Genomic DNA, 11,573 nt, shown 5'->3' with positions numbered 1-11,573 from the left:
AGGCCAAATTAATGCCATCCATAGTTAATATATCTTTAGATAATTTGTTTCGTAGATTCTTCGGGCCAAGTACAATAACTTCAGTTTTGGTAAGCATATATAATGTGAACAAAATAGGTCCAAGCACTGAGCCCTGTGGCACTCCATGGGTAACTTTGGTTTGCATGGAAGATTCATCGTTGACACGTACAAACTGAGAGCGTTCAGATAGATAAGACCTAAACCAGCCTAATGCAGTTCCCTGTATGCCAACTAAGTGCTCTAGTCTTTGCAATAGGATATCATGGTCGATAGTATCAAATGCAGCACTAAGATCGAGCAAGACAAGAATAGAGACAAGTCCCTTGTCAGAGGCTATTAGAATGTCATTTGTGACTTTAACCAGAGCTGTCTCTGTGCTATGTTGTGTTCTAAAGCCAGACTGACACAGGATCATCTGCCAATACAAGCACTTATGTTCATTTTCAATCCATAATAAAATATAAAATTATAGTTGGATCTTTTTGTCTTGTTATTATTAGAAGAGAAAATGGAATGTTTGTACAACGATACAATGAATTCTACCAATCTCGGTGTATATTTCCAATCATACAAGGGGGGCCTGATTGAACCGCTGTGTTAGAGGTTATTCCTAACCCCAGCTAGCAGCAGATCTTTACACAGGATGTATATCTTGGACATGTTGAGGCCGTACATCATAGGGCTGAAGAGAGGCTGGCATGTGAGGAAATATAATGATAAAAATATTCTCAACGTGTTGGGTACGCCGCTCATATTAAACCTGCTCTGCAATATCTCAAAGAAAACTCCAAAGGAGAAGTTGATGAGGGAAGCGAGGTGAGGTGTGCAGGTGTTGAGAGCTTTCTGTCTGCTCTGCTTACAGCCAGAGAAACACACTCTGAGGATCCTCATGTACGTGAAGAAAAATACAGATAGAGGAACACAGACAGTGACAAAAGTGGCAATAAGTTCATACACATTATTGACCGTAGTGTCATAACAGGCCAGCTTAACAATGGAGTAGTTATCACAGTAAACTTTGTTAATGATGTTCCCACACAGCTGTAAAGACAAACTCAGTGATATCGTGACAAAGACAGCAAAAAAAGGAGGAAACCATATGGCGGCAATAAGCACAACAATCATATTATACGTCATATGTGTGTTATAATGCAGAGGATAACAGATAGCAAGATATCTGTCATAAGACATGACGGCTAAATTTGTAAATTCCACACTTCCATATGTATACACAGAGAAAACCTGCAGGAAGCAGAGCGGAGCAGAGACAGTGTGAATGTCAGAGAGGATCTGAACCAGAAGGAATGGAAACAGCCCTGAACTACCATACAGTTCATTTACAAACAGGCTGCACAGAAAAAGGTACATAGGTTCATGTAAGCTCCTGTTCACACAGATAACCACAATCAGCAACACGTTGGCACCTATGATACAAATATATAAACACATGACAATCATGAAGAACAAGTATTTAAAAAACCCTGTTTCAAAGTAAGCACCAAGTATAAAATATGAAATATGAGTAGAGTTCACCATGATTCCACTTTGGTTCAAAAATACTGAGCACAGGAACAACAGGAATAATACTAGAGTCACATTTGGTCTGTTAAAACGAGTTTAAATGTTAACATGCATCACATAGTAAAGCTGCAATAACGATAAGTACATTTTTGATGCAGAAAATTAGTTTGTCAGCCTTTTAAATCTCCAGATGTTCAGCTTTTCTTTTTTAAATATCAGAGTAAAGTGAGGTTCTTTGGACATTTAAGGACATTACCTTGGACATATTTCACACATGTTTTGCACAACACCATTATTCTACCAGATAATCTAAACCATATTCAATAAAGTGACTTTGCCTTGACAATGATAATAAAAGTAATCGAGTTGCAGCAAAAGCATCAACACAAACAGCATTCAGTCTCTCTGCAGTCAACACATGAGAAATGCATAATAAGTGCTAAGCATCTCAAGCTTACCCGTCTCTGGTTCAGACACAAAGGTTTGTGATATATCTGCAGACACAGTTGAAGCCTGAGAGGCCATCCTAACTGAGCCGAGACTCTGCGTCTGTGTCTTTTAAGCTATTAACGTCAGAGGACGTCCCTATCCTTAAAGTCACAGGAAGTTCTCTCTCTGATTTATGATTGAACATTTGTGGGTATTCAAAGAGAGACATAAAGAAATAACAGAACATTCATACTGCAGGAAAAATAAAGTGTATTATATGCTTACACAGGCCTCTCTGAAGAACCAGCACCTTACCGTGGTAGAGAGGTTTGTGTGCCCTGATGAACCTGGGGGCTGTGTTGTCTGGAACCTTGTGTTCCTGGTAGGGTCTCTCATGGCAAATTGGTCTCTGGCAAGGGGCCAGACTAAGATTGGTTCACAAGACCTCATGAAAGAAGACACACGAAGTGAGGATACCCGGCCCGGAGGAAGCCCGGGGTCCCCTTCTGGAGCCAGGCCCAGAAGGAGGACTCGTCGGCGAGCGTCTGGTGGCTGGGCTTGCCACGGAGCCCGGCCGGGCACAGCCCGAAAAGGCGACGTGGGCAACACCTCCGCTTCTCCGTCCCGCGGGCCCACCACCTACGGGAAACAGCGATGGGGTCGGGTGCACTGCCAGAATGGTGGCAATGAAGGCAGAGGGTCTCGACGGACCAGACCCGGGCGACAGAAGCTGGCTTTGGGGACGTGGAACGTCACCTCTCTGGGGTGGAAGGAGTCGGAGCTTGTGCGGGAGGTGGAGCGTTACCAGTTTGATCTGGTTGGGCTCACCTCTACGCACAGCGTCGGCTCTGGAACCTTACTTCTGGATAGGGGTTGGACTCTATTCTTCTCCGGAGTTGCTCAAGGTGTGAGGCGCCGGGCGGGTGTGGGGATACTCACAAGCCCCCGGGTGGGTGCCTCCCTACGCCTGCGGGTTATGGGGGGGAAAACTCTGACTGTTGTGTGTGCTTATGCACCCAACAGCAGTTCAGAGTATACGGCCTTCTTGGAGACCCTGGAAAGAGTCCTGTATGGGGCTCCTGAAGGGGACTCTTTAATCTTGCTGGGAGACTTCAACGCACATGTGGGCAATGATGGAGACACTTGGAGGGGAGTGATTGGGAGGAACGGCCCCCCTGATCTGAACCGGAGTGGTGATTTGTTACTGGACTTCTGTGCTAGTCATGGATTGGCCATAACAAACACCATGTTCGAACATAAGGATGCTCATAAGTGTACGTGGTACCAGAGCACCTTAGGCAGAAGGTCCATGATCGATTTCGTAATCGTATCATCGGACCTGAGGCCGTATGTTTTGGACACTCGGGTAAAGAGAGGGGCGGAGTTGTCAACTGATCACCATCTGGTGGTGAGTTGGGTCGAGTGGCGGGGGAAGCCTCTGGATAGACCTGGTAAGCCCAAACGTGTAGTTCGGGTGAACTGGGAACGTCTGGAGGAGGCCCAAGTTCAGGAGGCCTTCAACTCACACCTCCGGCGGAGCTTTTCGGGCATTCCTGTGGAGGTTGGGGACATTGAACCAGAGTGGTCGGTGTTCAAAGCCTCTATTGCCGAAGCCGCGGCGGGGAGCTGTGGTCTCAAGGTCTTAGGTGCCTCAAGGGGCGGTAACCCTCAAACCTCCTGGTGGACACCGGTGGTCAGGGAAGCCGTCCGACTGAAGAAGGAGGCCTTCAGGGATTTGTTATCCCGGGGGACTCCCGAGGCAGTTGCAAGGTACCGACAGGCCCGAAGTGCAGCAGCCTCAGCCGTGGCCGAGGCAAAGCAGCGGGTGTGGGAGAAGTTTGGAGAAGACATGGAAAAAGACTTTCGGGCGGCACCAAAGTTGTTCTGGAAAACTGTCCGACACCTCAGGAGGGGGAAGAAGGGAACCATCCAAGCTGTGTACAGTAAGGATGGGACGTTGTTGACCTCAACTGATGGAGTGTTAGGGCGTTGGAAGGAACACTTTGAGGAACTCCTGAACCCGACAACTCTGCCCTCTATGTTAGAGGCAGAGCTGGAGTATGACGGGGATCGACACCAATCTCCCGGGGGGAGGTCACTGAGGTCGTCAAACAACTTCACAGTGGCAAAGCCCCGGGGCTGGATGAGATCCGCCCAGAAATGCTGAAGGCTCTGGGTGCTGAGGGACTGTCATGGTTGACACGTCTCATCAACGTTGCGTGGAAGTCGGAAACAGTACCGAAGGAGTGGCAGACCGGGGGGGTGGTTCCCCTTTTTAAAAAGGGGGATCAGAGAGTGTGTGCCAATTACAGACGCATCACACTACTCAGCCTCCCCGGGAAAGTTTACTCTAAGGTACTCGAAAGGAGGGTCAGGCCGATAGTCGAACCTCAGATTGAGGAGGAACAATGCGGATTCCGTCCTGGTCGTGGAACGACGGATCAGCTTTTTACTCTCGCAAGGATCCTGGAGGGGGCCTGGGAGTACGCTCATCCAGTCTACATGTGTTTTGTAGACTTGGAGAAGGCGTATGACCGGGTTCCCAGGGAGTCACTGTGGGAGGTGCTGCGGGAGTATGGGGTGAGGGGGTCTCTACTCAGGGCCATCCAATCTCTGTACTCCCAAAGCTAGAGCTGTGTCCGGGTCCTCGGCAGTAAGTTGGACCCATTTCAGGTGAGGGTTGGCCCCCAACTAACTCCATTAGAGCTATTATTATTTTACTACTTTTAGGACCTAAAGATTTAAAGAAGGGGCTGGGAAGTTAATGTACTTCAAACAACTAAAGGCTTGTGTTTTCGGGCCCCATATTATCACATGTATTAAACCATTCGTTGGTGGTATTGACATAATTCAAATTTAAATGTGTTTTTGTTACTCACTGTGAAACAGGCTGCACCTTTTCACACGACCCGAACAACAAATGGTATAGATATGGAATCCTATAATTATGAACTGTTCCATTCAGCGTGAGAAACATAAGACACACACGTGAGCCCGCAACTTATTTCATGCTGTCTAAAGTAAACTGCATGTTTGCTACAGGGGAATGAAATGTGCAAAATACACACACACACACACACACACACACACACACACACACACACACACACACACACACACACACACACACACACACACACACACACACACACACACACACACACACACACACACACACACACACACACACACACACACACACACACACACACAACCAGCTTCATGAAAACAACATTTATTTGCAGGTAAATAAGAATGTCCAGATTTCACACTCCTTTTTCACACTTTAATAATACACGTTGACATTTCTGTGTGTATATGGGCAGCTGTGGCTCAGTGGATAGAGTGCTGGATTTGGAATCAGGGGGTACCAAGTTCAAACCCCACTGCAGTCAGCATGTTGTTGTGTCCCTGAGACACTTGACCCCAAAGAGCTCCTGTGTGGATCGCCCACAGTATTGAGCATGTAAGTCGCTTTGGATAAAAGAGACTAACAAGTGACATGAAATGTATATTTCTTTAATGTATATGACAAATATATTTGTTCGTATATATACATGCAGTGCTTCAACCATATATTTTTACTTTGTAATGAACTTTATATAAAGTGAGTATGGTTGGATCTAAGATCTAAAGATGTTTCTCTGGTTCTCGTGCACTTGACAATAAAAACCCTTTTTCTACAGCATATTGTTTCCACAAATCTAAACAGCTTTCAGGGAAAAAACATATTTTCTTTTTGCAGTTTCAGACACAGCAAAAGAACTTAGGGTCAGTGAAACATCATGTTGATCATATAGCTTTGCTTCATATGGAATATTAAAGTAAAATTAAAGAAACATAAGAACAGACAACGGGAGGTGAGCTTTCAGTGAAGGAGACACGTCATTAGAGTTAATACTGCTGAAGTCAGGGTCCTTTCATTCTCTTTCTCTGCAATCTCTTGATGACCTACACTTCTCCGTACAACAGACGCTTACATATGATGCGGATTTTAGACATCTTCAGCCCGTACAGGACTGGGGTAAAGAGAGGCTGGCATGTTAGAAAGTACAGGGATAATAAAACGCGCAGCATGTTGGGAACACTGCTCATATCAAACCTGCTCTGTAATATTTGGAAAAAACCTCCAAAGGAGAAGTTAAGCAGGGAAGCCAGGTGAGGTGTGCAGGTACTGAGAGCTTTCTGTCTGGTCTGTCTGGAGCCAGAGAAACACACTCTGAGGATCCTCATGTACGTGTAGAGGATTAATAGCAGAGGAATGATGATGGAGATGACCGTGTAAAAGAGTCCATAAATGTTATTGACCCTGGTGTCAGAGCAGGCCAGCTTCACAATGGAGTAATTCCCACAGTACACTTTGTTAATGATGTTCCCACACAGCGTTAAAGACACACTTAAGGATATCAGAACAACAATTGCAAGAAAAGGGAACAACCATGACACTGCAATAAGAAAATAAGCTTTGTTAGAAGTCATATATGTGTTATATTGCAGAGGATGACAGATAGCAAGATATCTGTCATAAGACATGACGGCTAAATTAAAATATTCCACGCACACATATGTATACACAGAATAAACCTGCAGGAAGCAGAGCGGAGCAGAGACAGTGTGAATGTCAGAGAGGATCTGAACCAGAAGGAATGGAAACAGCCCTGTACTACCATACAGTTCATTTACAAACAGGCTGCACAGAAAAAGGTACATAGGTTCATGTAAGCTCCTGTTCACACAGATAACCACAATCAGCAACACGTTGGCACCTATGATACAAATATACAAAGCAAGAACGATCAGGAAATATAGGTATTTCAAAACCCCCGTGTCAGAGTATGCAGTCAGTATAAAATAGGAAGCTTCTGTAGAGTTCACCATGATCCTCCTGTTGTTAAAGATTTAGAACGTTATGTTAAAGATGAGCACAGATACAGCATTATTCAACAACTATACATCAACAACAGAAACCTGTGTCACATGTGAAACAAATGTCAGACAACAGTTGTGTTTCACCTGCTACTCCTGAGCTGGAGTCACGGCCAGAGCTCATGACAGCGACCTTTACTTTCTGACAATATGTGGAGGAGGGGGTGGAGACACGGTGTGGGCAGTAGCGTGGCGTGGGGAAAAAATTAGGGGAAGCCAATAATACGTCCTTTCTTTTGGGGTGGGGGGGGTGTGGTGGTCAATGTAATAACGTAACCAGATGAGTGATTACAGCGCCCGGTATCATTTTACACACATTTGTATCATACAGATGCAGGACTTACACACGCCTGTTATCTGACCGACAGGTCCGCACGCACTCTCCAGCCCAAACTCTAATCAGCATTCATTCACAAACTAAATCAGGAGACCTTTAACGTTTTACATCCGGTTCGCTCCTTTGTTCCTCGCTGTACACAGCTCCAGTTTGGGCATTGGCCTGTCATCAGATTGTATTTGTTGTTGCTGCTGCAGCGGAACTTTAATCCAATTATTTTTGATTAAATACTCCAAATCTCCACCCTCCATAATTGCACTTGCTTCAGTTGCTTGCTACTTTCTAACGGCGGTGAAAGTGGTGCAGTGGCGCTATCTATCTTCTATCGATTAGATTTATGATTCGAACATTATAAAAGTAGACCAGACATGTGGATATTATTCGACTGAAAAAAACGTGCATTTTCCAAAATCCTATGGAGAAATCCCATTGTTATTTTTGTCGAGGGAAACCGAGCGCAGCTTACTTCTGCTTTTTGGGACGCGTCACTGCACCACTAAGTTGATGCGATTTGATTGGATTGTGAGGCAAGGGAAGCCAGCCGCCTCTGGCTTCCCTTGGCATGGCCCTGACCAATCACAGGTTGGCAGGGGCATGACGTGGGCCTCATCTGATTGGTCAATCCCTCCATTTTTTTTCACCAAGGGAAGCAAATTTCGGCTGGCCTCCTCTCGTAACAGAGAGTGCAATCTACTGTTTCACCATAACATCTAGAGGGGCGCTGTTTCACTCTTTGTAAAATACTCAATGAGAATCAGGAGACCTGAGACGGGCCGGCAGCAACATACAACAATGAATTTCCGAAACTAAACGAAGTGTTTTTATTTATTTATTAAAATTATAACTACAATCCGAACAAACAGGGGAAGCCTGGCTTCCCTTGGCCTCCAGGAGAAAACGCCACTGAGTGTGGGAGGGGTTTTACTGGGCAGATCTCAAAGAACAAACTGTTTTCTAATAATTACTGACTGATGTGAAAACCTCAAAGATGTTTTGGTTAAATGTCATTAGCTTATCTCAGTCAAATGTCCCTGGTAGAAGATTGTCTCAATCGCTTCAGACAGCATCACTGAGCGAACCATAGATGGTGGCAGCCAAGAGCCACGAGGGTGACGCTCCGAAACCAAGGTGGCAATGTGCAAGACGGAGAAAGTGACTGTCCAGCCTTAGGATAGCCAAGGTCAGAGGCGCGGGAAGGTATTTTGAGTGGGGGTGCTGAGGTGCTGGACTCCAGTGAACACTATTACGGGCACTATAGAGCACGCACAAACGCTGACGTCACTTCTTCTTCTTCTTCTTCTGCTTTGGGTTTACTGGCAGGCCACAAACCACTTCATGGCGAGTTCAGTAGGTCACTGTAAAGATAAAGTGTCATCGGAGAAATAAGCAAGAAACGGGATCTGTTTAATCGTAGCTTCTCTTTTATTGCACATTAAAGACATTCCAGTATAACAAGTCGGACCCGTTTCAGGTGAGGGTTGGCCTCCGCCAAGGCTGCGCTTTGTCACCAATCCTGTTTGTAATATACATGGATGGGATTTGGAGGCGTAGTCGTGGGGGGGGGGGGTTTGCAGTTTGGTGGACTAAGGATTGCACCACTGCTTTTTGCAGATGATGTGGTTCTGATGGCTTCATCGGTCTGCGACCTTCAGCACTCACTGGATCGGTTCACCACCGAGTGTGAAGCGGCTGGGATGAGGATCAGCACCTCCAAATCTGAGGCCATGGTTCTCAGCAGGAAACCGATGGACTGTCCACTCCAAGTAGGGAATGAGTCCTTACCCCAAGTGAAGGAGTTCAAGTATCTCGGGGTCTTGTTCTCGAGTGAGGGAACAATGGAGCGTGAGATGGGTCGGAGAATCGGAGCAGCGGGAGCGGTACTGCAGTCTCTTTACCGCACCGTTGTGACGAAAAGGGAGCTGAGCCAGAAGGCAAAGCTCTCTGTCTACCGGGCCGTTTCCCTTCCTACCCTCACCTATGGTCATGAAGGATGGGTCAGGACCGAAAGAACGAGATCGCGGATACAAGCGGCCGAGATGGGTTTTCTCCGCAGGGTGGCTGGTGTCTCCCTTAGGGATAAGGTGAGAAGTTCAGTCATCAGGGAGGGGCTCGGAGTTGAACCGCTCCTCCTTCGCGTCGAAAGGAGACAGTTTAGGTGGTTTGGGCACCTAGTTAGGATGCCACCTAGTTAGGATGCCACCTGGGCTCCTCCCTAGGGAGGTGTTCCAGGCACGTCCAGCTGGGAAGAGACCAAGGGGTAGACCTAGGACCAGGTGGAGGGATTATATCTCTTCTCTGGCCTGGGAGCGCCTTGGGACCCCCCAGTCAGAGCTGGTTGATGAGGGGAAAGGAACGTTTGGGGCTCTCTGCTGGAACTGATACCTCCGCGACACGGATAAGCGGGAGAAGATGGATGGATGGATGGACAGTATTATAGTTTTTATGTAAATAAAATAGAATATGTAAATGTAAAAGTAAGTTAACAATATAAAATAAAGTGTCAGTTGTATAAGATATAACAGTAATTAAAAAATAAACTGTCCCAGGCGTAGGGATAGGCTCAGCGCACACCTTAGTGCAGTGGTTCTCAAACTTTTTCTGTCAGGCTCCTTTGGAGAAAAAAAAAAGTCGGGCCCCCCAAACACAAATAGTCAGGCTCAGTGGCGGCGCCAGAGATTTCTTTTGGGGGTGCTATAGAGGGTGCTCAAACATTTAGGGTTTCCCATTAATGTACCGGGCGCTAGTGGACCTTTCTACTGCAACACTCCCCACGCATATACACAACGTACCTGCAACTGTTACAATGACATTTACAATGAAGGCTCGATCCGTTAGCGTAGCTTGCTAGCACCAGAATCTAACAACAATGATCTCCGGTACCGGTGCGCTCTCTCTCTCTCGCGCACACAAAATGGCTCGTTCCACACACACACAGAGCCGAGCTTTAATCAAACACAGAGGACCAGACGTCATAGTACTGAATCATATCTTCGAATAAATAATTTTTCAATTGATGTTTTTCTTCTTTTTTTTTTAAACAATTTTTCCTCCTGGTCTCTCGCGCCCCCCCTGGCATGCCTCTGAGCCCCCCAGGGGGGGCGTGCCCCCCACTTTGAGAACCACTGCCTTAGTGCAAAGTGTAGTGCAAAGGTTGTCAACAGTGGCAACTACAGGGAGGAAGACCTGTTAGCTTGCACCAGCTGGGACCTGCAGAAACCCATTCTGGAAAGAGGTTTGCTGCTCCTCCTTGGGGTCCTGGCGCCGACACTTCCGCCTGGCGCTCCATCATCATGAGCGTCTTGTCCTCCATTTCCTGGGCCTTGCTTAACTGAGCCATCTGATCCACGTGCATAGCGTCTTTGACCACCGCACGCCGGTCCTCCATCGCCTCGACGGTGTCCAAAACATTCTTGTCCCGTGCCCGCTTTCCTAAGAGGAAAAATAAGCAAGATACAAGATCTGTTTAGTCGCCATGTAGTTTTTCAACATAATAGGAATGTGTTTACTAGTCAACAAGGACCGGGTGCAGGCAGGGACAAGTCAGTGGACACAATGCAGGTCTATAGTAGAAGACAGTGTTGGGACTAATGCGTTACAAACTAACGCGTTACTGTAACGCAACTACTTTTTGCGGTAACCAATAACGTTACCAGTTACCTATTCCCATTCAGTAACGCGTTATAGTTACTGTGATTTAAATGGGTGCATTACTGCGTTACATTATGTGATGGAACTGAACCGAATCTCCCTGCGGATGTAACTTACAGGCGAATACAGCGATGTCCTCTCACAGCACCATGGAAAAGTGGAAGTGACCAGAGAGGAGTGATGATTGGTTAACGCGGGGTAACATTTCAGGGTAAGCCAATCAGAGACAGAGTTGGGCGGGTCTTGCCTTATGGGGAAAATACACACACAAAAACACTTGCTAATGCTAACACACACACACACACACACACACACACACACACACACACACACACACACACACACACACACACACACACACACACACACACACACACACACACACACACACACACACACACACACACACACACAATGGCAGATGCAAGTATCAGCGAGAGCAGCAGCGCATTTACAACTTGGAGATATAACCACTATTTTCAATTTGTGGGGATAAAGGACGTAACATGTAAACTGTGTGCAGGACAGAAAGCATTGTCCACATCGAATAACAGCAATGCCAATCTCCTGAAGCACCTAACTAATGTACATGGGGCTATAAAACTAGTCGCCAAAGACCCCACCGTCTCAACCACCGGCAGTGACCCAGATGGAGCAACACCATCTAAACATCTTAAATCGCCACATGTCA

At 46.4% G+C, this 11,573-nt stretch overlaps 2 protein-coding genes across 2 annotated transcripts; both read right to left on the bottom strand.

Annotated features, from left to right (window-relative positions):
• Window positions 1–618: 618 nt before the first annotated feature.
• LOC307035018 (olfactory receptor 2A14-like) lies at window positions 619–2,067 on the bottom strand (the record flags this gene model as incomplete). Its single annotated transcript, XM_079673943.1, has 2 exons — window positions 619–1,445; window positions 2,001–2,067. The coding sequence occupies 2 exons, from the start codon at window positions 2,065–2,067 to the stop codon at window positions 619–621; spliced, it is 894 nt and encodes a 297-aa protein (XP_079530069.1).
• A 3,770-nt stretch (window positions 2,068–5,837) lies between these two features.
• On the bottom strand, window positions 5,838–7,416 carry LOC307037574 (olfactory receptor 5M5-like). Its single transcript, XM_079678596.1, has one exon. The coding sequence runs from the start codon at window positions 6,847–6,849 to the stop codon at window positions 5,923–5,925; it is 927 nt and encodes a 308-aa protein (XP_079534722.1). The 5' UTR covers window positions 6,850–7,416; the 3' UTR covers window positions 5,838–5,922.
• Window positions 7,417–11,573: the final 4,157 nt, after the last annotated feature.

The sequence above is a fragment of the Notothenia rossii genome (assembly GCF_949606895.1).
Source record: "Notothenia rossii genome assembly, chromosome: 4".
NCBI classification, from domain to species: domain Eukaryota; kingdom Metazoa; phylum Chordata; class Actinopteri; order Perciformes; family Nototheniidae; genus Notothenia; species Notothenia rossii.
This window is presented reverse-complemented; position numbering and strand designations above follow the sequence as displayed.